At 41.6% G+C, this 23,283-nt stretch overlaps 1 protein-coding gene across 5 annotated transcripts in view; it reads left to right on the forward strand.

Annotated features, from left to right (window-relative positions):
- The window catches only part of LOC1278674 (modifier of mdg4), a 58,718-nt gene extending 35,924 nt beyond the window's left edge, over nucleotides 1-22,794 (forward strand). For 4 of the 5 annotated variants that reach the window (XM_061656134.1, XM_061656175.1, XM_061656154.1 and 1 more), the window contains one exon: nucleotides 22,239-22,794. In XM_061656134.1, the coding sequence (XP_061512118.1) occupies nucleotides 22,239-22,438 (200 nt within the window). In that variant the 3' untranslated portion in view covers nucleotides 22,439-22,794. Of the gene's footprint in view, nucleotides 1-16,574; nucleotides 16,637-22,238 lie in introns of those variants that run through there. The other variant, XM_061656196.1, reaches the window with a different exon arrangement.
- Nucleotides 22,795-23,283: the final 489 nt, after the last annotated feature.

Raw genomic sequence — 23,283 nt, forward strand, 5'->3', positions numbered from 1 at the left:
TCTTCTATAACTGCATCCTTTTTTAGCTCTTGTTGCAGTGGCCAGAATTCTTCGTTCATTATCAACCATGAAGGTCCATTCCACCAACTAGTGGTTACTTCGTCCGGCAAGCATCCTCGGGAGATTAAATCCGCTGGATTTTCTGCACCTGGAACGTGCTTCCACACGCACTCCTTCGTATGTCTCTGTATTTTTGCTACACGGTTGGCAACGAAGGTTTTCCATCGACTCGGTGATGAGTTTATCCAATGTCGTACCGTCATCGAATCAGTCCATAGGTAACATCTTAACTCGGCCTTCAATGACTCCTTGATGAAACCGTATAATCGACTACCTAATACCGCTGCGCATAACTCCAGGCGAGCCAATGTTTGTCTATTGGCGATCGGAGCCACCTTTGACTTCGATATTAATAGTATTGCTGACACCTTGCCATTCATTGTCTCGGCACGTATGTAAGAGCATGCCCCGTAGCCCTTTTCTGACGCATCACAAAATATGTGGATCTGCATTATCGTGCAATCTGATGGGCATACTAAACGTGGTACTGAAACAGTTATTACCTTACTCAATTGCTCGACATAGCTGTGCCATTCGCGTTTAAGCTGCACAGGGAGTTCTTCATCCCAGTCCAATGCCCTCTCGCCTTCTGTTTTCCACGTCCACAACCGTTGCATGAATATCTTTGCTATCATCTTTACAGGATCTAGCAGCCCTAGAGGATCGTAAATCTTAGCAATATGTCGACACACAGTGCGTTTAGTTATCGGTTCGACGGGTTCTAGAGTTCTCATTCGTATGGACACGTGATCTGTGATGGGGATCCAACTCATTCCCAGTGTTCCAATCGGTTTTGACTCACTCTCAAATAGATGTTCTTCTGTAAGAGCCAAATCTTCCTTTGCTACGTCTTCAAGTACTGTTGGTCGATTGGAAGCCCATTTACGCAACTTAAATCCGCCCTTCGCCAATACTGCTTCTAATTGCCTCTTCTTTTCCTTGGCTTCATCTTCAGTGCTTGCCCCTGTTAGTAGATCGTCTACATAAAAGTCTTTCATGCACTCACATGCCTTGGGGAAACTCTTTCCATGATTTTCAAACGTTCGTTGAAGTGTTTTAACGGCCAAATACGGAGCCGAAGCCGTTCCGTATGTTACAGTATTTAACTGAAATACTCCTATCGGCTGGTTTGGATCAGTTCTCCATAGAATGCGTTGAAGAGCTCGATCGTTTTCTTCAACCCATACCTGTCTGTACATCTTTTCCACGTCAGCAACTAATACAACAGGTTTAAAGCGAAATCTTATATAGATGGACAAAATATCCTCTTGTAGCTGTGGACCCACTAAGATCAGTTCGTTTAACGAGCGCCCGGAACTGGTCTTACACGACGCGTCAAATACCACCCTGCACTTTGTAGTCGTGCTCTCTTCCTTCCATACTGCATGATGTGGCATGTAATATTCTTGCCATTGTGGGTTTTGCTCTATCTCATCATAATTGCATATACGTGTCATATGCCCTAGTTGTTCGTATTCGTGCATGAACCTTTTGTACTCCTGGGCCAGATTACTGTCGCATTTCATTCTTCGTTCCATGCTCATAAAGCGCCTCAAAGCAGTTTCTTTAGATTTTCCCAGCATGTACTCAAAATTTGGTACCTTTGGTAGTCGAACGATATACCTATGATCAACCTCTGAATATTTTGTAGTTTCGCTATAGATTTTGTTGCATTCAACCTCATCTTCATGTAAGATTTCTTCTGGAAGTTCTTCCAGTGATACGAAGCGTTCGAATAATCCTTCCATTGTTGATTCTACAACACTATAGCATGAAATCGTGTTATATTCCTGCGAGTAGCTTCCTATCCAGACCCATCCAAATTTAGTTTTTAGCATCGTAGGAAGATTGGGAGCTAGATCTACACGACCATCTTCAAGCAATTCAGCGAACATTCCTGCTCCCAGCAAAACGTCAATACCTCTTGCCTTATTAAATTCTGGATCTGCTAATTGAAGGCCTTCAGGAATGTTCTACGTTTCAGTGGAAAGGGATTTAGTAGGGATGTTTGTGGTGATTTTCGGGATGACCAAAAATTCAAACGTGCCTTCGTACTTAGACACTCTTGAGCGTATGGTACACGTCGTTACCCCTTTGGAAGCAACTGGAATTTGTCCTACGCCAGATAGTGATGTGTGAGTGTTTTTCCTCTCTAGCCTTAATAGTTGTACAACACGTTCTGACATGATGTTTAGTTGCGATCCCGGGTCCAGCAACGCTCGAGCTAAAATCGATTCACCAAAGGAATTAGTCAACCAAACCTGTGCTGTCGCCAATAGTGCTGTTTTCGATGCTGAATCGGTTTTTGTTACGGCTGCTATCCTTGGTATGTCACGTTGTGTTGTTTCTTCCATATCACACAACTTCGTGTGGTGTCTTCTTCGGCGTCGTAGGCATTTCAATGGCGATCTACAATTAATCAACAAATGGTTTTTGTTCAAGCAGTTGAAACATAATCCTTTATCCCTTACCACCCTTTTCCGTTCATCTACTGTCATTCTCATAAATGTGCTGCATTGCCACAATTTATGCTCTTGCTTACATACCTCACATGGTCGCGAACTAGGTGTCGGAGACGAGCTAGATGCGACTTGATCAATGCTGTGTAGCATTCCCGCAGGAAGGCCGGCCACCATGGATACACCCCTTACGTAGTTTCTGGTTACCTTCGCATTTGTAGCAGCCTTCTTGTCAAAAGCACCTTCCTCTCCGACCTTCGATGAATTGAGGATCCTGATCCGTCGTTCGAGAAACTCAATTAGTTTCGGAAATTTGTCCGCCTTCTCATCCGCAGAATATTCCTCCCATGCCATCAACGTGTCACCATCCAGTTTGTAGAACAGCAAGCTGGTCAACGGCGTGTTCCACATTTTCACGGGTTCCTCAAGTCGTTCCATTCCGTTCACTAGTCGATTGCTCTCGTTCACTATGCGCTGCAACTCATCTGCCGAACTATTTTTCATCGCCTCCAGCGCAGCGAACGCCTTGAAATATTCTCTTTTAATACGTTTCTCATGATCAAATCGTTTTACCAGAGAATCCCATGTTGGCTCATAATTATCTGCCGTGAGCTGTGTGTGGTCGTATTGGCTGGCCAATTCACCCTTTAAGGCAGATAACAAATACTGCAGCTTCAATACTTCTGGTACATCAGAGGCAGTATGCACCAGCGACTCGAATCTATCCTTGAACGTTAGCCATTTTGTTGTGTCACCATCGAATGTTGGCAGCTCAATTTTCGGTAACCGTACCTTTGGCTGAGTTGTGTTAAATGATGAAGCAAATGTACTGTTTGCTTGCGGTTCACGTCGGTCTGCAGTGGACGCGGAAAAGAAACCCTTTATCTCGTGATATTTCTGTTCAAACTCACGACGATCGGCTGCAAGCGAATCAATCATTTCGGTATCTTCGGCTTGGTGCACTAATGTATCACGAATTGAACGAAACTCCATTTTAGTTTGCTCCAAATCTTCTAGCCGGCTTGGAATTTGGTTTACATGTTTCGCCGCGTCGAACTTGTTAATAAACTCCATCATACCGTTTATGTGAGTCATCACATCCCGGAGCTTTCTGGCTTGTTTATTTATCTGCTTCTCGTTTGGCATTTTTACTTCGTTGACGCACCACAACACTTCACTCGTCGGCTTCACTTGGGTTTACGGTAGTGTTAGAGCAATGCCCTTCTTGCGGTTAATAACCTTTGCGATCGCGATGGCGACCTTTCTTGCTGCAATCACTGTTCTAACGCGCTCCAAATGACTAGCACTCCACAGATTTTACGGCGAGCCTCCTAGCGTATCTCACTGATTCTTCTTCACACGATTTGCTTTTGTGATTTGTGAATCACACCTTTCGCGAAGACCCGGTTCGGTGGACCAAAAATGATGACGCTTTCTCAATCGTTGTAAATAATGTTGTTATCTCGCCGAGGTTTCAAGTGCTAATGATTATTCCCTGTCAAAATTCACTGCTCTTCTAATTCTTCTTATTTATAATTACGATCTAATCCTTTCTGTACTAATTACCCTAGTTGTCCTTATTCTAATTGTGCCATGCACATTGCCTACCGTAAGGCGTCAACAATTATCGAGGTGCCTGTAATCGCCCAACAAATCAACTTTTTGCATATCACGAGCACGAGCATACCGCGTTGTTTTGTTTTGAAGTTCTGACTGTCAGGTCGATATGACAGAATGAATTACTGCATTTTCAGTTATTTGTTTTACTGATGTTCAGTAAAACGACTGATCTGACACTGATTTTTCTGATTTTCAGTAAAATGTGTTTTACTGAAATGCATTCAGTAAATTGTTCTAATATTCTATGACTGAACCGTTTCAGTAAAAAAAACTTTACTAAAGCAGGATGAGAAAATTTGCTGTGTAGAACCGCCATATGGGACATATTTATCCCATAGGCAAAATACGCTGTAAGAGCTGGTATCCCTGCTGTCAACTAGTGACAAATATGCTTTTGCAAGTTTAGCAGCAGCACTTGGTAAGTATCCGTAGAAAGTACTCAAGTGCTAGTAGAAGATGGTCTGTTCATTCATGTTTTTAATATTATTGCTTTGGTTAAAATCAATGCTAGGGTATTGTACAATCATGGTATCTAGACGCAATTTTCTTTTCAAGCTAGGCGAAGAGTACGTCAGAAATAAGAGCGCCAACTTGCCTGTGCTGGAAGCTCTCGTCGGCGCTGCCTCAGAGTCACAGACGTTTGCCTAGATCCAAACAACTTAGAACAAGACATTTGTTTATTATCATAAAACCCTTACTTATCACTAGATTGTAGAAATAATTTATAGCCATAAGTCTAGATCTACTGTCGTTCAACCCTCTAAGGAATAATTATAAGCGTTTATCGCTACAAGCCCTGTAATGGTATGCGGTGGATATGATCTCATATGATATGATTTGATTTTTTTATTGATTGAGTTGCTAAATAAGCTTTATTATTCCTAATTATGATGTTTATTAATTATTAGGAATTTGGAATTTATTTGTACGTCAAACGTCAAACGCACTGCTTAGACGCCTCCTATTTGCGCTCTGGATTATTGGTTATTTTTCATACGCCTTTGTGACTATTGTTATGTGAATTGGACCTGTGGACGGATAAACAACATAAGTGCATTGTTAAATTGTGTTATATGCACACTGACGGTCTCTTCTTGGCTTAATTCGGATTATCTTACTCGAGTGCTTTCCGTCTTTGCTGATTGTTATCGCCTCGGCATAGTGCATCTGTGTTAGTACCACTTCGACGATGTCAGTGTCCTGCCCAGCGTGTTCGCTACTGATCAACAACGCGGATGTGTATATGTGTGATGGACTCTGCAAGGCAACTTTTCATGTTTCCTGTATTGGGATCAATGACGGGGCGCTATCTGAACTTCTGCGCCCGAACTCCCAATCATTATGGATGTGCCGCTGCTGTACCGATTTGCGACGTAACGGGCGACTTGCACTCATGGATAACATTTCTGCTGAATTGGCCAACTTAAAATCGGAATTGCTTTGCGAGTTTGATAGCCGCTTAACTCAAGCGTTAGATGCTGTTCGCAACGATGTGTTCGTGATGCTTGACAGAGGCAGCGATCTCACGCACACATCGAATCTGAATCGTCCACCTACCTCGAACATCGCGGCAGTTACACCTATTAGCTCTCGGCCATCTGATATGGATCGTGCTTCGCAGAATGCACCGCAGCGGAATGCGCCTAAACGTAGGCTTGTCGATTTTACTCCTCCTGCTCCTGATTCTGCGGCTCCTCTACACATTGGTACAGCACCCATTTCACTTTCGTCTCGGACTGTGTTGACAATTCCTATGAATGCATCAAATGACGCCAGATTTTGGCTCTATATAACACGAATTGCTCCTTCGGTATCCGATCAGGAAGTTAAAGAGATGGTCATTGGACAACTGGGAACCGATGACGTGATTATAATAAAGCTGTTGCCAATTGGTCGTGAAGTAAGTACACTGACTTTTATATCGTTTAAAGTCGGTATGTCGCTTAACTTCAAAGAGAAAGCACTATCAGCATCAACCTGGCACCGAGGTATTGTGTTCCGCGAATTCATTGATAAACGAGCTACCAATACACAAAATTTTTGGAGGCCTGTCAATCACGATCCTCAATTTCCTACTGCTACTCTCGCACCGCAATGTTTACCACAAACACAGGCTCATCCACTGCACTACATCAGCGACCCGTTACAATGCCGATCACCAACCCAACATCTTCCATTGAACAACTCCAGCGTTCCGATACACCTACGCTCTCCTCACGCACCAGATTGTGTACCACTAACACAGCCACAGCACAACACCAACAACCCGTTACAACATACAATAGTTCCAGAGGAATCCCACATGGCATAAACAACTTTACTACAGTCTCAACTACACTCTCCAATAATTTGTTTATTTACTATCAGAATGTGAGAGGACTTCGCACAAAAATCGCTGACATTCGTATGGCAATCATTGAGTCCGAGTTAGATGTATTTGTATTGACGGAAACCTGGTTGGACGACACGATACCTTCATCGTTAATCATCGACGAGACATACAACTTGTACCGCTGTGATCGTAATTCGGCTAATAGTTCGTGCTCTCGTGGTGGAGGAGTGCTTATTGCCTGCTCTGCAAAAATCTCTTCATCGATCATCCCGCACACCTTTACATCGCTCGAGCTGTTATGGGTTCGCATTCGATTGCGTCACTCTTCTCTGTACGTCGGCGTAATCTACATACCCCCTGACCGGAGTGGCTCTGCATGTGTATTTGAATCGCTTCATGAGAGTGTGTCGATCCTTTTGGAGAGTATGAAGGCTGATGATCTCATGCTCCTTCTCGGCGATTTTAACATTCCTTCTCTCTCGTGGAAAGCTGCACCGCCGCCCGATAAATTCTTTATCCCTTACAACGTGCTGTCTAATGGGGCTTGGCTTTTGGACGGAATGAATTTAAATGGGTTATTCCAAATATCGGATGTAAAAAATTTCCGTGGGCGTCAATTAGATCTCGCCTTCGCCAACGATGCTACGGTTCGTAGTTGCACCAGTATTCTTGAGTCTCCTTATGCGCTTCTCACAATTGATCGTTATCACCCGGCAATGGAATTGTCCCTATCGATTCCCGATTCGATCCCGGTAATGACGCCTCGTGCTTCGTCTAATTTTTCATTACACCGTTTCAACTTTAAACGAATGGATTTCTTCAACTTCAGCCAAATCATTGAAAGCACGGACTGGGCATTTATTGAAGAGAATAGTGATATCGATGTAGTAGTAAATAAGTTTACCGATATTGTCAATTCCTCCTTCCCCCTATGTTGTCCTCTCCTTTCTCCCCCTCCCTATCCTGCGTGGTCTAATCGAACCTTAAAAGCACTTAGAGCAGATAAAAATCGTAAACTACGTTTATATCGGCGACAACGTACTTCATATTGTTTGCGTATATACAAATATGCAGCTAGTGCGTATCGCTCTTATAACCGGTGGCGTCACAACGCTTTCTTAATTAGGCTCCAAGATCGCTTCTCGATGCATCCGAGAGCTTTTTGGCGGTACTGTAATGCCAGGGTAAACCCTAATACTATTCCTTCCCTACTTTCCTTGGACGGCGAGTCTGCCAGTACTCCCGATGAGCAATGTAATTTATTTGCCAAACACTTCGCAAGCGTATTCGTTGACCCAACTACTTGTCCCTTGTCTTTGTCGGATGGCCTCACCCATACACCATCAAATATCATTCCTTCTTTTGATGTCGCAATAGATGAGGATGTTGTTGCTATGGCTATATCTAAGCTAAAGCTCTCTTTCTCTCCAGGTCCCGATGGTATTCCTTCATCTGTGATTAAAAAATGCGTATTGATCTTTGTCCCATTACTGTATCGTTTATTTAGAAAGTCGTTAAATTCCGGTTACTTTCCAATGTTATGGAAATGTGCATGGCTAGTGCCTGTACACAAGAAAGGCGAAAGAACTAATGCCAAAAATTATCGCGGGGTGTCATTACTTTGTGCTTCGGCCAAGATTTTCGAATATGTTATTCACTTCTCATTCCTTAAGCGTGTAGTGCATTATATTTCACCTCACCAGCATGGCTTCATGCCCAAACGATCGACCTCTTCTAATCTCATGTCCCTAGTTTCGTTCATTTTCAACAACATGGCTTCTGGTCGTCAAGTGGACACGATTTATACTGATTTCAAGGCAGCATTTGATAGCGTTCCTATCAATTTGTTATTGGCCAAATTTGCTAAACTGGGATTGAATGAATCTACGGTCGCCTGGTTGAAGTCCTATCTAGTTGGAAGATCTTACCGAGGCCGTGTCGTAAATTGTCTATCAAACCGCTTTGTGGGCCTGTCTGGTGTACCGCAAGGGAGCGTTTTAAGCCCCCTTTTGTTTGTCTTGTTTGTAAATGACTGTGTAAATGTGCTTCCCCCCGATGGTCTTCTTATGTATGCGGATGACCTAAAAATTTTCTTTCCTGTCTCTTCTTCTGAGGATTGTTGTGAACTCCAAAATGTACTATCCTCTTTCTCTGTTTGGTGTGAACATAATGGCTTGCGTCTTTGTCCACTAAAATGCAACACCATCTCGTTTGGTCGGTCCACCCGTAAGGTACTTTGGAACTACACGTTGAGAGATATTCCTATCAATCGTGTAACTTCCGTCAAAGATCTTGGTGTCTGGTTGGATGAAAAGCTTACGTTCAAAGACCATATCGACTTTGTCACAAGCAAAACTTACCGTACTTTGGGCCTTATTACCCGTCTGTCTCATTTTATCCGTGATCCCTTGTGTCTCAAGTCTCTCTATTGTTGCTGGGTACGCCCCATTCTCGATTACGCTTGTGTGGTTTGGTCCCCCAATAATGTGCAGGATATTGCTAGATTGGAAGGTGTTCAACGCAAATTTACACGACTTGCCACGAGGCGTTTTCTTTCGGGTCATGATAATGCAGTAATCCCGTCTTATCCACATCGTTGTCGACTCTTGGGTCTGGACTCGATAAAAACTCGCCACTCGCACTTGCAAGCTTGTTTCATTGCCAGCGTCATCCTTAATGAGCTTGATGTTCCTTATCTCTTATCTGCCATTTCCTTTTATGCCCCTTCCCGCCATCTTCGCAATAGGCCACCTCTTTATATTCCCACCCGGCTAACTCGATATGGGCAAAATGACCCATTCCTTAAAGCTCAGATTGCATTTAATTCATACTATCATTTGTTCGATTTTAACACTCCTTTATCCCTCTTCCGTTCTCGTCTTCACTCTTCCTCATCCTTATCCTTTCCTTAGTAATTAAGAAACATTGTTAAGCCCTCGAGGCGGACATTTGTAGAAAATAAATAAATAAATAAATAAATAAATTAGGCTTACTGGGTTTACCTAGCCAATCGGGCGTCGTCAAAACGTTATCGGTCGCCGTAAATACTTTTTCGGGCGACGTAAACCCTCAATTGGGCACTGTCATTTCTATTCGGGCCTTGTGAAGTATGAATCGGGCAAAGTACAGAATGAATTGGGCCTACTTTATATTTTGTTGCTTTCTAGCTGTAAAACAATACTTTTTTGCTAGTAGTTGAACTGATATGTAAGAATATTCACTATTTATAAGTTTAATCACATAAAAAATTATTCAAATTCCTTTTTTTTAATTTTTAATTCAAACCCGTACAATGCAATTTGGTTTTATATATTTTTTAAAATATAATATGTTTGGTGATTTAATTAGGTGAACATTTTAAAATAATATATAATAAGTTAAACAACATGCAAAATACTTGTTTTTAAACAACTTGATGGATCAAACACTCCGAAGCTACCGATTTGACACCTTCAAGAGTAGGACGCTTTCATTCTGTACTATGCCCGTTTCATACTTCACAAGGCCCGAATAGAAATGACCGTGCCCAATTGAGGGTTTACGTCGCCCGAAAAAGTATTTACGGCGACCGATAACGCTTTGACGATGCCGGATTGGCTAGGTAAACCCTGTAAGTAAAAATAAACATGTATAAATATGTAAACATAACGAATGGGACAAAATTTCCCATATGGCGGTTCTAGTAAGGTTCAAAAGTCCGGCGGTTCTAGTAAGGTTCCTAAGTCCGGGGGTTCTAATGTTAATCAACAATAGCATATGCTAATTATCTTTGTCATGGGGAAAAAGGCTTAAATCAGCAGAAAACAATATTTTTAATGCTTTAATTGTCGTTTTTTCATCAGTTATTTGTTTAATTATCAGGACACCTCATTCATGTAATAAATATCATGTAATCGAAAAAGTATTTCTGTTGTGCTACCTGGGCAGAGAATATTCTTCTTCTTTTTTTCTTTTGATTCAACAATTGTTGTCGGTCAAGGCATGCCTGTACCTTTACTACTTGTGGGCTTGGCTTTCAGTGACTTATTGATTCCCCCCATATCAGGATAGTCAGTCTTACGTATGGCGGCACGGTCCATTCGGCGATTGAACCCAAGACGAGAGAAGATTCTTCTTTTTCTTCTTTTTCTTTTGGCTCATCAACCGTTGTCACCGTGTCCAGTCAGCTCTTTGCCAAAAAATTTAGTTCAGTTTTCGACCTTCAATCTTCGTCACCAATTAATATTGCAACTGCCCTGCAGCACTCACCCGCGGATGTTCTAGATATGTCTATAAATGATATTGTCATCACAAATGAATCGGTAGAAAATGCAATCAAACAAATTAAACCCACATTTATCCCGGGTCCGGACGGGATTCCAGCAATAGTCTTACAGAAGTGCTCAACTTATCTTTCAGAGCCACTGGTCCATCTGTTTAAGCTTTCTCTGCACAGTTCTACATATCCTACTATGTGGAAGTCTTCGTGGATGACACCCGTTCATAAAAAAGGTCCGAGACATGTTATATCTAATTATCGAGGCGTAACTTCCCTATGTGCTTCTTTCTTCTTCTTCTTTGGCTCAACAACCGATGTCGGTCAAGGCCTGCCTGTACCAAACTTGTGGGCTTTGGCTTTCAGTGACTAATTGATTCCCCCCCATAGCAGGATAGTCAATCCTACGTATGGCGGTACGGTCTATTTGGGGCTTAAACCCATGACGGGCATGTTTTTAAGTCGTACGAGTTGACGACTGTACTACGAGACCAGCCTCCTCCCTATGTGCATCAGCAAAAATACTCGAAATTCTTGTCCAGGAAGCGTTAGTCAGGGGTGGCTTGAGTTATATCAGTCCAAGCCAGTACGGGTTTGTTCCCTAACGATCGGTGTCGACCAATCTCGTTCAATTCGTGTCTGAATGCCTTACGGCAATGGACGGCAAGTCACAGATCGATGTAATTTATACTGATTTCATGTCAGCATTTGATCGGATTAACCATGACATACTCCTTTCGAAACTGAGCCGGCTTGGCTTTTATAATAGTCTAGTCATATGGTTAAAATCATATTTAAACCAAAGATCATACTGTGTTAAAATTAATAAGTGTTTGTCCAACTTGTTCGTTAGTTCGTCCGGTGTACCACAGGGAAGTTTGGCCTCGATTAAATAGGATTGAACATTGGCCCAGTATTGTTTATCCTATTTATGAATGATGTTGTATTTGCGCTTCCAAATCAATGTATGCAGACGATATCAAGATTTATGCAAATTATGTATGCGGACGATATCAAGATTTATGCGACCATTAGAAATAATTCGGACAGCTCGACACTCCAGCACAGCCTAGACGAATTTAGCAATTGGTGCTCTGCGAACTCGCTATCCTTGTGTGTCAATAAGTGTTGCGTGATTAGTTTTACTCGTAAAAAAGACCCTATCAAGCGAAACTATAATCTTGACTCGTGTATAATCCCACGTAACATAGAAACTAAGGAGCTCAGTGCTATTCTTGACCCATCACTCTCCTTCCGTCAACAATATTCGTACGTCATCGACAAAGCATATCGGCAGCTTGGTTTCATTCACTCTCTGACATCTGATTTTAATGACCCTTTCTGTTTAAAACAACTGTTCGTCGGCTTAGTCCGGTCCGTACTTGAATTCAATGTTATAACATGGTCTTCGCACACTAACAACTGGTCCTCACGAAATGAGCGCATTCAGAAAAAAATCACAAAAATAGCTATAAGAACCTTATGGTGGAACATGGACCAGCCTCTAACATATCAAACTAGACGGCTTCTTCTAGGATTGCAGTCCTTAGAGAGACGTAGGGAGGTAGCACAAGCAGCTTTTGTTGCAAAATTAATAAAAGGCTAAATTGATGCTCTGGAGCTTCTTCTTAAGATCAATTTCTACGCCTCTGACCACGCACTATGTCCTCGGAATTTTCTGATCAAAATAGACCGGGCCCGTACTTACAGAGGAGCTCATGATCCAATTATTTCAATGTGTAAAGCTTTCTATAAGTTCTACTGCTTTTTTGACTTCAATATTACCGTTGCCACGTTTAAAGGTTCATGTCTGTTTTCAAATATATATCAAGTAAGGTTATTTAAGTATTACTTTATTTTTAATATTGCAAAGGCCCCTGCGCGCGCCACGCAATTATCTTCAATAAATAAATAAACCCAAGATCTTCTTTTTCTTCTTTTTCTTTTGGCTCATCAACCGTTGTCGGCCAAGGCCTGCCTGTATCACTTGTGGTGCTTGTTTTCAGTGACTTAAGGATTACCCCGCATAGCAAGATAATCAGTCTTACGTATGGCGGACTTCGTCCATTTGGGGCTTGAACCCATGACGGGCATATTGTTAATTCATACGAGTTGACGACTGTACCAATAGACCGGCCGAGAGAACATTGGTGATCCGAAAATGATATCTGCTCACTTGCTTATATAGCTCATTCGATCATTTGCTAATCATCATCTGTTTCTCTCAGAGAAGCGACGATCCGGTTGTTTCAAAACTGAAAATGATACCTGCTCATTTGCTCATTTGGCGCATTCGATTATTCGCTCTTGTTTCTCTCTGAGAGGCGATGATCCCGATCTTTCAAATACTGATGCATGTTTCACTCGCTCATTTTACAAATCCGGATCACTTGAACGAATTCGGATCTGATGTTATATATCTAGTCTATACGCACAACAGTACCTTTCAGCTTTACGGAGGTGTTATATCTCACAACACGAGAAGCAATAATCTTTATATGTTTGTCTGCAACGTTCATACTGGCCACTGTTTTTGGTGGTGGTGGTGTTGATGATTTTCTTATATTTTTATAATTTTATATTATTATATTTTTCGATGAATAGCTGGTCACCAATTGGCGCTAAGAGGCTAAGTTGCGAGTCTCTTGTTTTAATATTCTTTCGGCAGGCCCATGATCGGAAACCGGTTACCGTAGTTTCTCTTATTGGTCACTACATGTATTCGTCGATGTACAAGAGATAACTGATAACTCTATGTTCAGCACCAAGAATGATCTGCTAACGAGCGAAAAGCAGGACAAATTATTGAAGTGGTTTAAGTTTACCGTTTCGATCGTATAAAAAGTTGCAATTTACCGTTTCACCTTCAGAATGATATGTCCTTTCGGAAAAAAATCACTTGATATATTATCCATGTTGAAACACCATGCGGTTTTACATTTACTTTTTTAAATTATTTTAATGCAAATCGTTATTCTATTTAAATTAATATAATTACGGCTCCGGCCGTATTTTCCAGCAAATCGTTTTTTACTAAATAATAATCTGTTGATATCAAAACTGAAAGAAATGATGAAATGATTTTTTTAAATTTATTTTTTATTTACCCTTTCATTATCCGTTTCACACGGGTTAGCATGAATTTATCGTTTTATTTAAAAAAAGAAAAACATACGAACTGAGAAAAAAGAAAATATTTCAAAAATGTTATCCCAGAGGTTTGTTTCTTCTTATCTGACATAATATCCTGAGGTGGTCAAGATCTGCCATAGAGGCCAGATCAAGCAGAAATACTCATTTGCTTAGATACTAGTCAGTTAATTGGTTTACTCATAGTATCTTGAGTAGCAGGGACTCGACCCTACTAGCAATGAGAATGTAAAAGTGTGCGTCTTTCAGGCAAGGGGCATGTAGAAGCAGGGGGAGACGGTTGGAAATACGCGGAATTACGCGGCGGCAAGAGCGTGTTTTGCTTTCTACACAGCTTTTGCACTCACACAAACACACATGTGTGAATGTGTGCGTTCACTTTCAGCCAGCGCGCTCAGTTTGGTTTTCTCGCAGCGGCTTGCTGGTGTCGGTGTCTCGCTCGCACTAGTGCAGCGAGTGTTCCTCGTGCGTTCCCTTTCTTGCTACCACACAAAATCGTCAGTACAGTTCAAGCCTTCGCGGTGTGAGGCCGCGCGCGTTTTAGCTTAAGTCCCGGGCGCTCGATGTAATTTGAAGTGAAGTGTTGAAGTGTTATTTATTTCAATTCACATTATTACGGCCTCGGTCGTATTTTCAAGTGTTGAAGTGTTGTGCGCATTGAAATAAAGCAGCGTTAATCTTTCATAATTCAACATGAATATGTAAATTATGCTGCTTTATTTCAATGCTTTTTTTACAGTATTCAACATACACAACATACAGGCAGTAAGGCGGGTGCTTGAAGTGACGATTTTTTTAATTACTTATAATAAAAAATATGTGTGGTTTTGTGGCAAGATTGTGGTTAGCGATGTGTGGAACTGTGCCTTAAGTTTCAATAAAGTGTTAAAATATCAAACGAGTTTGATGTGTTTAAGTTTTATTTCGATGCACGCGATTTTATTACGCTGCAAATCAAAGTGAACGAAAGCGCACAGCGCACAACGCGCAACGAAAGAAACGTGGGGGAGGGGATGTCCAGCGCAGCGCGCAAGTGCGGCAACAGCGCAACGCAAACCGAAAAGAACGCACGGGAGGGGGTGTTCAGCGCAGCGCGCAAGTGCGGCAACAGCGCAGCGCAAACCGAAAGTAACGCGAGAGAGCAAGAACAGCTGATCCGCGCATCCAGCGCAGCGCGAGAGGAAAAAACGGGAGGGAGGGGGTATCAGCTGATCAGCTGTTTTGTATCGCGAGAGCGCCCCGTGTAATTTGAAGGCATGCGAGAGAGCGCTGCGCGCGCTCACTCTCATTTCGGAAAAAAAACACTGCGGCTCGACTATGGCGGCCAATACAAAATCGACCGAACCCCTTCCCCCTGTTTCTACATGCCCCTCGCCTATAAATTTCGCTCTCTTTGTCTGTAGGGGATCCATTCAAGAGTTGTGCGCTTGAAAGGCATTCTCGTGACTAATATATTCAAGAAATATTTTTTCTTGATCCAGAGTCCGAAATCAAAATAGATCACAACACATGTGATTTAGGAACAAAATGAATTTTGGTAATTTTACGAAATCATTTTTTAAAGCTAGGGTACGGTTCCCCGACGTGTTTTGACGTTAAGTTTTCGCCTTGCCTGTCCCCACTCTATTTTACCGAAAACTTGTTGACTTTTAATATACCGATGCCTTAAGAAAAATTAAGAAGCATAATGTTTAGTTGCTCAAAAGTTTCAGGGGAAGTTATTAGAGAGAAAGATTAAGAGATTACCAAAGAAAGTGTTGATGAAAGTCGTCAAAATAAACGACGGTTTAAAAAACGACATCTGCTCGATTGCAGTGTTTCATCGTCAAATGAACAGTCGTGCGTAGTCGTTTGTTTTCCAGTTAGATTGAGGTGTGTTTATTGTGCATTTGTGTATTAATGAATGTAGATTCATGTGTAGATTCGGGTTGCGCCGTGAAAAGAATCGTTTGACTCAGTACAAGTCCACAGTATTGTCCACAGTCTCGCGATTTCGTTTGCCAATCCGTTATCCCAGCTTTAATGGGAGACAATTTGGGTCCTCCACGCCCGCTCTTTCCTTGTGGACGGCCTAAAAAGACTTTACGGGCTGGGTCGTCTGTTTCCATGCGTACAACTTGGCCAACCCACCGGAGCCTGGCGAGCTTGATACGCTGCACGACAGTGATGTCACCCTACATCTCGTATAGCATTTTCCTTCCACACATACGGGACCAAGTATCCTTCTGAGCATCTTTCTCTCGAACGCGGCTAAGAGGGCTTCGTAAGATCTGGACAGTGTCCATGTCTCAGAGGCGTATGTGAGTACCGGTACTATATAGGCTATATGCCCAATTTTTTCGGGGATAATAAACTTTAAGATAATAAATTTTTATTCATCAGCCCTACTCTAACACACGCATCCATGAACTTTTACACATCTCTTTGTTCGTTGTACTATATTTGAAGGGTTCAAAACTTATAGATAACGATTTATGTTCATGAAGTAGTTATGGTCCAATGATAATGGTATAATATTTGTACCATGGTCGGCCTGAGTTCAATTAAATTTTTATTGTTTTCATTGATAATTTGAAGTTTTATTTTTAAAACATCCAGCTCCAATAACTTCAGACCCATTTACTCATTGGTAGAAGTGCGTGTTTAATAGTAAATCTGTTATTTTTATTGTTTTATTTATTTCTTTTAATTCATTTAGTATCAGTATCCTTCATACAACAAAACCAGCAAATAGCACGATCATGAATAATAATGTGGTGGCGCAACTGGCAAAGTGATTCGAAGTAGAACTAGCGATGTGGTTGGTAGCATCTATGATGAAGCATGAGCGTGAATTGGAACATGAGCGGATGGAGTGAATCCGAATCATTTCTATTTTTAGCTCTTTTTTGCATGGGTTCATCCTTCACGTGTGTTCACTATCCCCGAAAATGGTCTGTATTTCGTTGATGTTTTCGAGGATAATTCGTTAACGAATTATCCCCGAAAAGACCAGCGAAAACCAGCGTGGTCTGGAGCTTGGGTAGTCCCAGCTGTAGAATGACCGGTTGCCAGCCAGCGTCCTTACATACATAGGTAGGCTTCTGCTACATAGGAGAGCCACAGACCAATGATGTCTATATGATCAACGTATGCCAAGATCTGGGTTGACTTATAGAAGATGGTTCCCGTAGTCTCCACCCCCGAGTCACGGATGGCCCTCTCTAGCGCCAGGTTGAATAAGAATTGAATCGCCAGGAATCTAGCGCCAGGTTGAATATATATATATATATATATATATATATATATATATATATATATATATATATATATATATATATATATATATATATATATATATATACATATATCTATACATATATATATATATATATATATATATATATATATATATATATATATATATATATATATATATATATATATATATATATATATATATATATTTTTTTTTTTTAAGACAATTTTTTCGCGCGATTTGTAATTTAAAAAAAAACGGAACATAAAAATAAAAATGTTTTCAAGTAAACGACAGCTCAATTGCTGTCGATTCGGTTAACGACTGTCGCTAGGCTATTAAAGATCGTCAATCGAACTTCTCGAAAATTTTGTTCGTATTTGAAATTTCTCTGACGACAGTTTTAACGACTGTTGTTAGCTGCATTGTCGTTTATAATTTGACGATCGTATGTTGCTAGGAGACCCATACAAAAATTAACGATAACGATAGTCGTTACGGTTTGCTATTCCACCCAATGTCAAGCTTCTTTTGACACAATATTTATGGTTAAAAAAAATCATACCTTTTTGAGCGAAACTGAGCTTGCAACGAACCGGCGTTTATTGACATATTTTCAGACTGAAAACTGAAATCTGGTTAGTTAATTAGGGCTAATGTTTACGTGTTTTTTTGTGTGGAATGTTAACATGATTTCAGCCGCTAAGCGTGTAACTTCATACAAAATAGCTGGCTAGTATGATAAAATCCGTAAATTGATTTTGATTTGAACTTTATTCCTCGGCGACAGAACGACTGTTTTGTCAGATTTTAATGTAAATAATAAAAAATAATCAAGCAATTTCACGTACACTCTACCTCGACCTGTAAACAGAGCTTAAGGTGGCATGAAGCACATTGAAGAGAGTATTGCCGAGTTTTTGACATCATTCTATTATATATTAAATGACTTTCCATTGCACTGTGCGTATTAAGGAAAACACCGGATGTAATCTTTTCGGCTGATGTTTTGTCGTATTCGATGTCTTGATAATTTCAATATTGCTAAGCGTGCTACTCAATTTTTTTCTCATTATGAGCTCTTTTAAACTTACCAAACATAAACCCCTAAAGCAGGAAGCTATAATCGAAGCATTTTATCTCACTCTCTCTCTGTCTGTCTCTCTCTTGTTGGCCTGCTCACGAGCACGTCGGTGTGACATGGCCCGGTCAACAATCGTTGTCCTGGATGCTGTGCCATCCATGTAGAAACCCGATTTCCGACAGGTCTCGCTTCACCTGGTCCAGCCATCGAGTTCGCTGTCGAACTCCATCTTGTAGGGGCATGAGTCCGGCATTCTCATAACATGCCCCAGCCATCGTATCCTACTAGCCTTCGCCAACTTCAGGATGCTCGGTTCGCCCTACAGCTTAGCAAGCTCGTAGTTCATCCTTCTCCTCCACGCTTTATGCTCGAACACGCCACCAAAGATGGTCCGTAGGATGCGCCGCTCAAACACGCCCAGAGCGTTTGCATCTTCCGCTCATATGATCCAGGACTCGTGTCTATAGAGGACCACAGGGCGAATCAATGTGCGATATTTCTCACATTTCGTGCGGGCTTGAAGTCTTATGGATCTCAGCAGTTGGTGAAGCCCATAATATGCACGATTCCCCTGAACAATGCGTCTCCGGATTTCGCTGTTGATGTCGTTGTCCGAAGTAACGACCGTCCCGAGATAGCAAAACTGCTTTACCACTTCGAGACTGTCGCCGTCAACAAATACATTGCTTCCCAGATGTTCTGAGTCACCGGCAAGCAGGTACTTCGTCTTCGTCGCATTGATTATCAATCCAATTCTTGCTGCTTCGCGTTTGAGTCGGGTGTACACCTCACGCACCTTCGCTGTTGTCCTGCCGATGATGTCGATGTCATCCGCGAAGCCAAGAAACGGGAGAGATCGGTAGAGGATCGTGCCACGGATGTCGTTGTCTAGCCCCGCGCCACGATTGGCACCTTCCAGGGCGATGTTGAAGAGCAGACAGGAGCGTCCGTCACCTTGCCTCAGACCCCTGTGAGATTCGAACGATTCCGACGTCAAGTTCGATACTCTCACCTTGCACTGCACCCCATTCATGGTGGCCTCTAACAGCCGGATCAACTTCCCAGGGAAATGGTACCGCTGCATGATGCTCCATAGCTCATTTCGGTCTATGGTGTCGTAGGCCGCCTTGAAGTGGTGCGTAGGGATCTGGCACTGTCGGCACTTCTGAAGGATCTGTCGTAGAGTGAAAATTTGGTCGGTGGTGGATATGCCTCCAACAAACTCAGCTTCGTAGCTGCCGACGAAATTTGTAGTAAGGAGCGCAATTCTGCTGAACAGGATCCGGGACAAAATCTTGTAGGTGGTATTAAGGAAGTGATTGCTCGAAAATACTTTTTGTAGGCAGGATGCTTTTTATACAAACTTAATAAAATTTAACCCAGTATAAGCCCCACGGGGTGGTTTGGCACTACATTGGCAAATGTTGGCTAGCTACATGGCCATTTTGTTACAGAAAAGAGATTTTTATCTTTCAGTTGACCTCATACATTTCACGCCATTTGAAAGTGTTTGGTTTCTAGATATTTCTGTAGAACCATAGCTTAAGAGTACTCTAATTAATGAAGTGAAGAAAACGTTATTCCAATATATGGATTCCGAACTTCCCAGAAAACCTCAAAGTCAGAAACTGGGTAAAAATGTGGGGAAACCAACTTGAAGATAATGTCAGGAAATAATTACTAAAATACATGCTACATGCCATCTTCGCGAATACCTTCTCAAACAAGCAACAATTTGTAATTTACTTCACTCTTCGTTAATCGAACTATTAAGACTAAATGTTGAAACCTTCTTCCTCAGTGTATAATCATTGATACAACCGTTTTTCTTATCTTATAATCTACAACCAATACCTTTTACATTCAATTAACTGCAAAAGTTCTTCGCGGAATGAAAGCCTTCGCGGGCCGCTCGTTTGACATGTCTGCTTTAGATCCTGATGATACCTTACGGGTACGTTCGTGGTATAAACCTATCCATCTTACGTTAATGGTGAAGATATAATCGTATGCTATTGGCTCTGCATTCGGGCATCAGCAGGCCACTGGGCGTCGTGTGTACGCGGGCAAATGGACCATCCCCCCGTAGCAAGGACTGACTATCCGGTTGCGTGGTACTGAATAAATCTCAAAATCCTGTATTGGCCAGCATGTCCCCGTTTGACGTTACCGCTACGTTATGAAAGAAGAAGACGCCCAAGTAGCAAGATGACGTGAAGACTTCCGCCAATTAGGCCGGGATAATGGATCAGCACTTTGACCGCCGGCCTGACGTCAAAGATTTTCGAGTGAGCACGTAGCGCATGGCATGGTGGTCCCGTGGTACAGTCGTCAACTCGGACGACTCAATAACATGCCCGTCATGGGTTCAAGCCCAGAATGAACCGTCCCCTCGTAGCAAAGATTGACTATCCGGCCACGTGGTAATGAATTAAGTCTCGAAAGCCTGTATAGGCCGGTATGTCCGCGTAGGACGTTACGCCAAATAGAAGAAGAAGAACGTAGCGCATGGCAAGAGAGCGATGAGAGCGACAATTTCTCGTGCGACTGTAATCACTCTTTTGTGTCATTGCAATAAGCGGCGTAACACATGTCGTTCTCGTTCTTTCTTTCCTACTTCATTCATTCTCAAGGGAATCACTGAGCGTCAGATACAAAAGTGGACGGTGAGCAAAGCCGTCATGCGAATTTATATGTCGTAACGCTTAAAATGTTACCAGATGTTGGAAAGAGACCGAAAGCGATTTCGGGTACTCCAGCTTAATGTTCTTCGTCATTCATATTGTCTGAAAAATGTGACAAATTACTTTATCAAATGACAATTTCTTTTAAATTTTGTCAAATGTTATAATGGAAGGAAAACTAAATCAACATGTTAACAATGATTATTTTTCTATTTCCACACTAAAAAAACGCTTGAGGAATAAACCAAGCAGTGCCGAATGGGCCTAGTTATTACCATTTTTCATTAGTTCATCGACCAATGAGAGCCTATAAGCAATTTATACTTTGGTTTTGATTCCGGTTCTTTGATTGCTTGATTAGTTGCACCTACTTCGTCTTCAAGTGCCGTTTTATTCTTATAAACCAATTCGTGCTGCATCTGCCCTTTGTTCGTTGGAAGTAGACAATTGTAGAATTCCAAACAAAAGCGGCTTGACTTGTTTGTGTTGTTAGTGAAAGACAATCGATCTTTTCAAACCGGACATTGCTAAAACAGATATGGCGGACATTTGTAAAATGGAATAAAAGCCCTGTAACTCCACCTCCCCCCCCTCCCTCACACACACACACACACACACACACACACACACACACACACACACACACACACACACACACACACACACACACACACACACACACACACACACACACACACACACACACACACACACACACACACACACACACACACACACACACACACACACACACACACACACACACACACACACACACACACACACACACACACACACACACACACACACACACACACACACACAAACACACACACAAACACACACACACACACACACAAACACACACACACACACACACACACACACACACACACATACACACACGCACACATACACACACATACACATACACACACATACACACACACATACACAGACACACACACTCACACACACACACAAACACACAAACACACAAACACACAAACACACACATAAACACACACACACATACAAACACACACACACACAAACACACACACACACACACACACAAACACACACACACACACACACACACACACACACACACACACACAAACACACACACACACATACACACACACACACACACATACACACACACACACACATAAACACACACACACACACAAACACACACCTAGAATACATTATATTCTTCAGTTACAGGATCATTATCCCAGCATGTTACAATTATTGTCTTTGACCGAATTCGAATTCAAGACACATTTCAAGCAATACCAATACCTTTACAGCAGCTCATATGACATTTTCCTCTCTTCTCTCTTGCAGAAGTGTTTGAACAAAAACTGAAAACCAAAAGATACAAGTGCAAAGATTGTGACAAAAGCTTCGCCGCCTGGAAATCGCTCACCATGCATCAGCATATACACAGGGGTCTCACAAAATGCACTATCTGCGGGGCAATCTTGTCACGCACGGCCAATCTCAAGCGACATATGAAGCTGAAGCACGAGAAAATTATATCATAATTGGCTCATTAAGGTCTTATCCTGCCACTTGGTTGCTACCTGCCCTTATGCTTTTAACAAGGGGTCATCACCGTGTATTATCGATTGTAACAGGTATTGTATATGACACAGTGTTGACTCATCTTATCAGCCAAATACAGTTTAATAGATACACTGGTTAATACGAATAATATTACATATTACGAATAATATTGCATAAAACATTTGCGATCTATTGCATATGTTTCGTGTTACCAGTTGAAGCACGCAAATCAATTCATGGCTGAAGATGGGCATTGAAATCAACCAAGGTTGTACAGTTTTTGTATGAATTTGATTGAACATTATCTATGATGTAAAATAAATGTTTTATAGTATCATTTTTTTCTATTTTGCTTGTTTTGGTCATCCGCTAAACAAGATCAAACAGTCCACGAACTAAGATATACTGTTCAGATGTACCTTCATAATGTTTAGAGGGTTTTTGAGTGAAAAATTAATATAAAATACAATTAAGACGAAAAAATAGTGGCAAATATTCCATAAAACGCATACTCCAAGCTAAATTCGAGCTTGGATACCTTGCTTTAAGAATATGATTATTGGGCAAGACCACACATCAGTGCACTAAGATATGCGGATAATGCGGAGTGAATTGCTAGGTTTTCTACATGTGGCTAGTGTGCGGTACGCACATGGTAATAAGTGCTCGTACGTCATTTACAGATATAGACAAAATAAATTTCAAGCAAAATCGAAAGGCTGCCGCTGTTATAGATTGCACATTTTCTTTTGTTTCTGCTGGGTAAATCACCCACAGCAACATAAGATCTATCGCACTCTGAGTGATATACATACGTCACACG

The sequence above is a fragment of the Anopheles gambiae genome, chromosome X (assembly GCF_943734735.2).
Source record: "Anopheles gambiae chromosome X, idAnoGambNW_F1_1, whole genome shotgun sequence".
Classification (NCBI taxonomy): domain Eukaryota; kingdom Metazoa; phylum Arthropoda; class Insecta; order Diptera; family Culicidae; genus Anopheles; species Anopheles gambiae.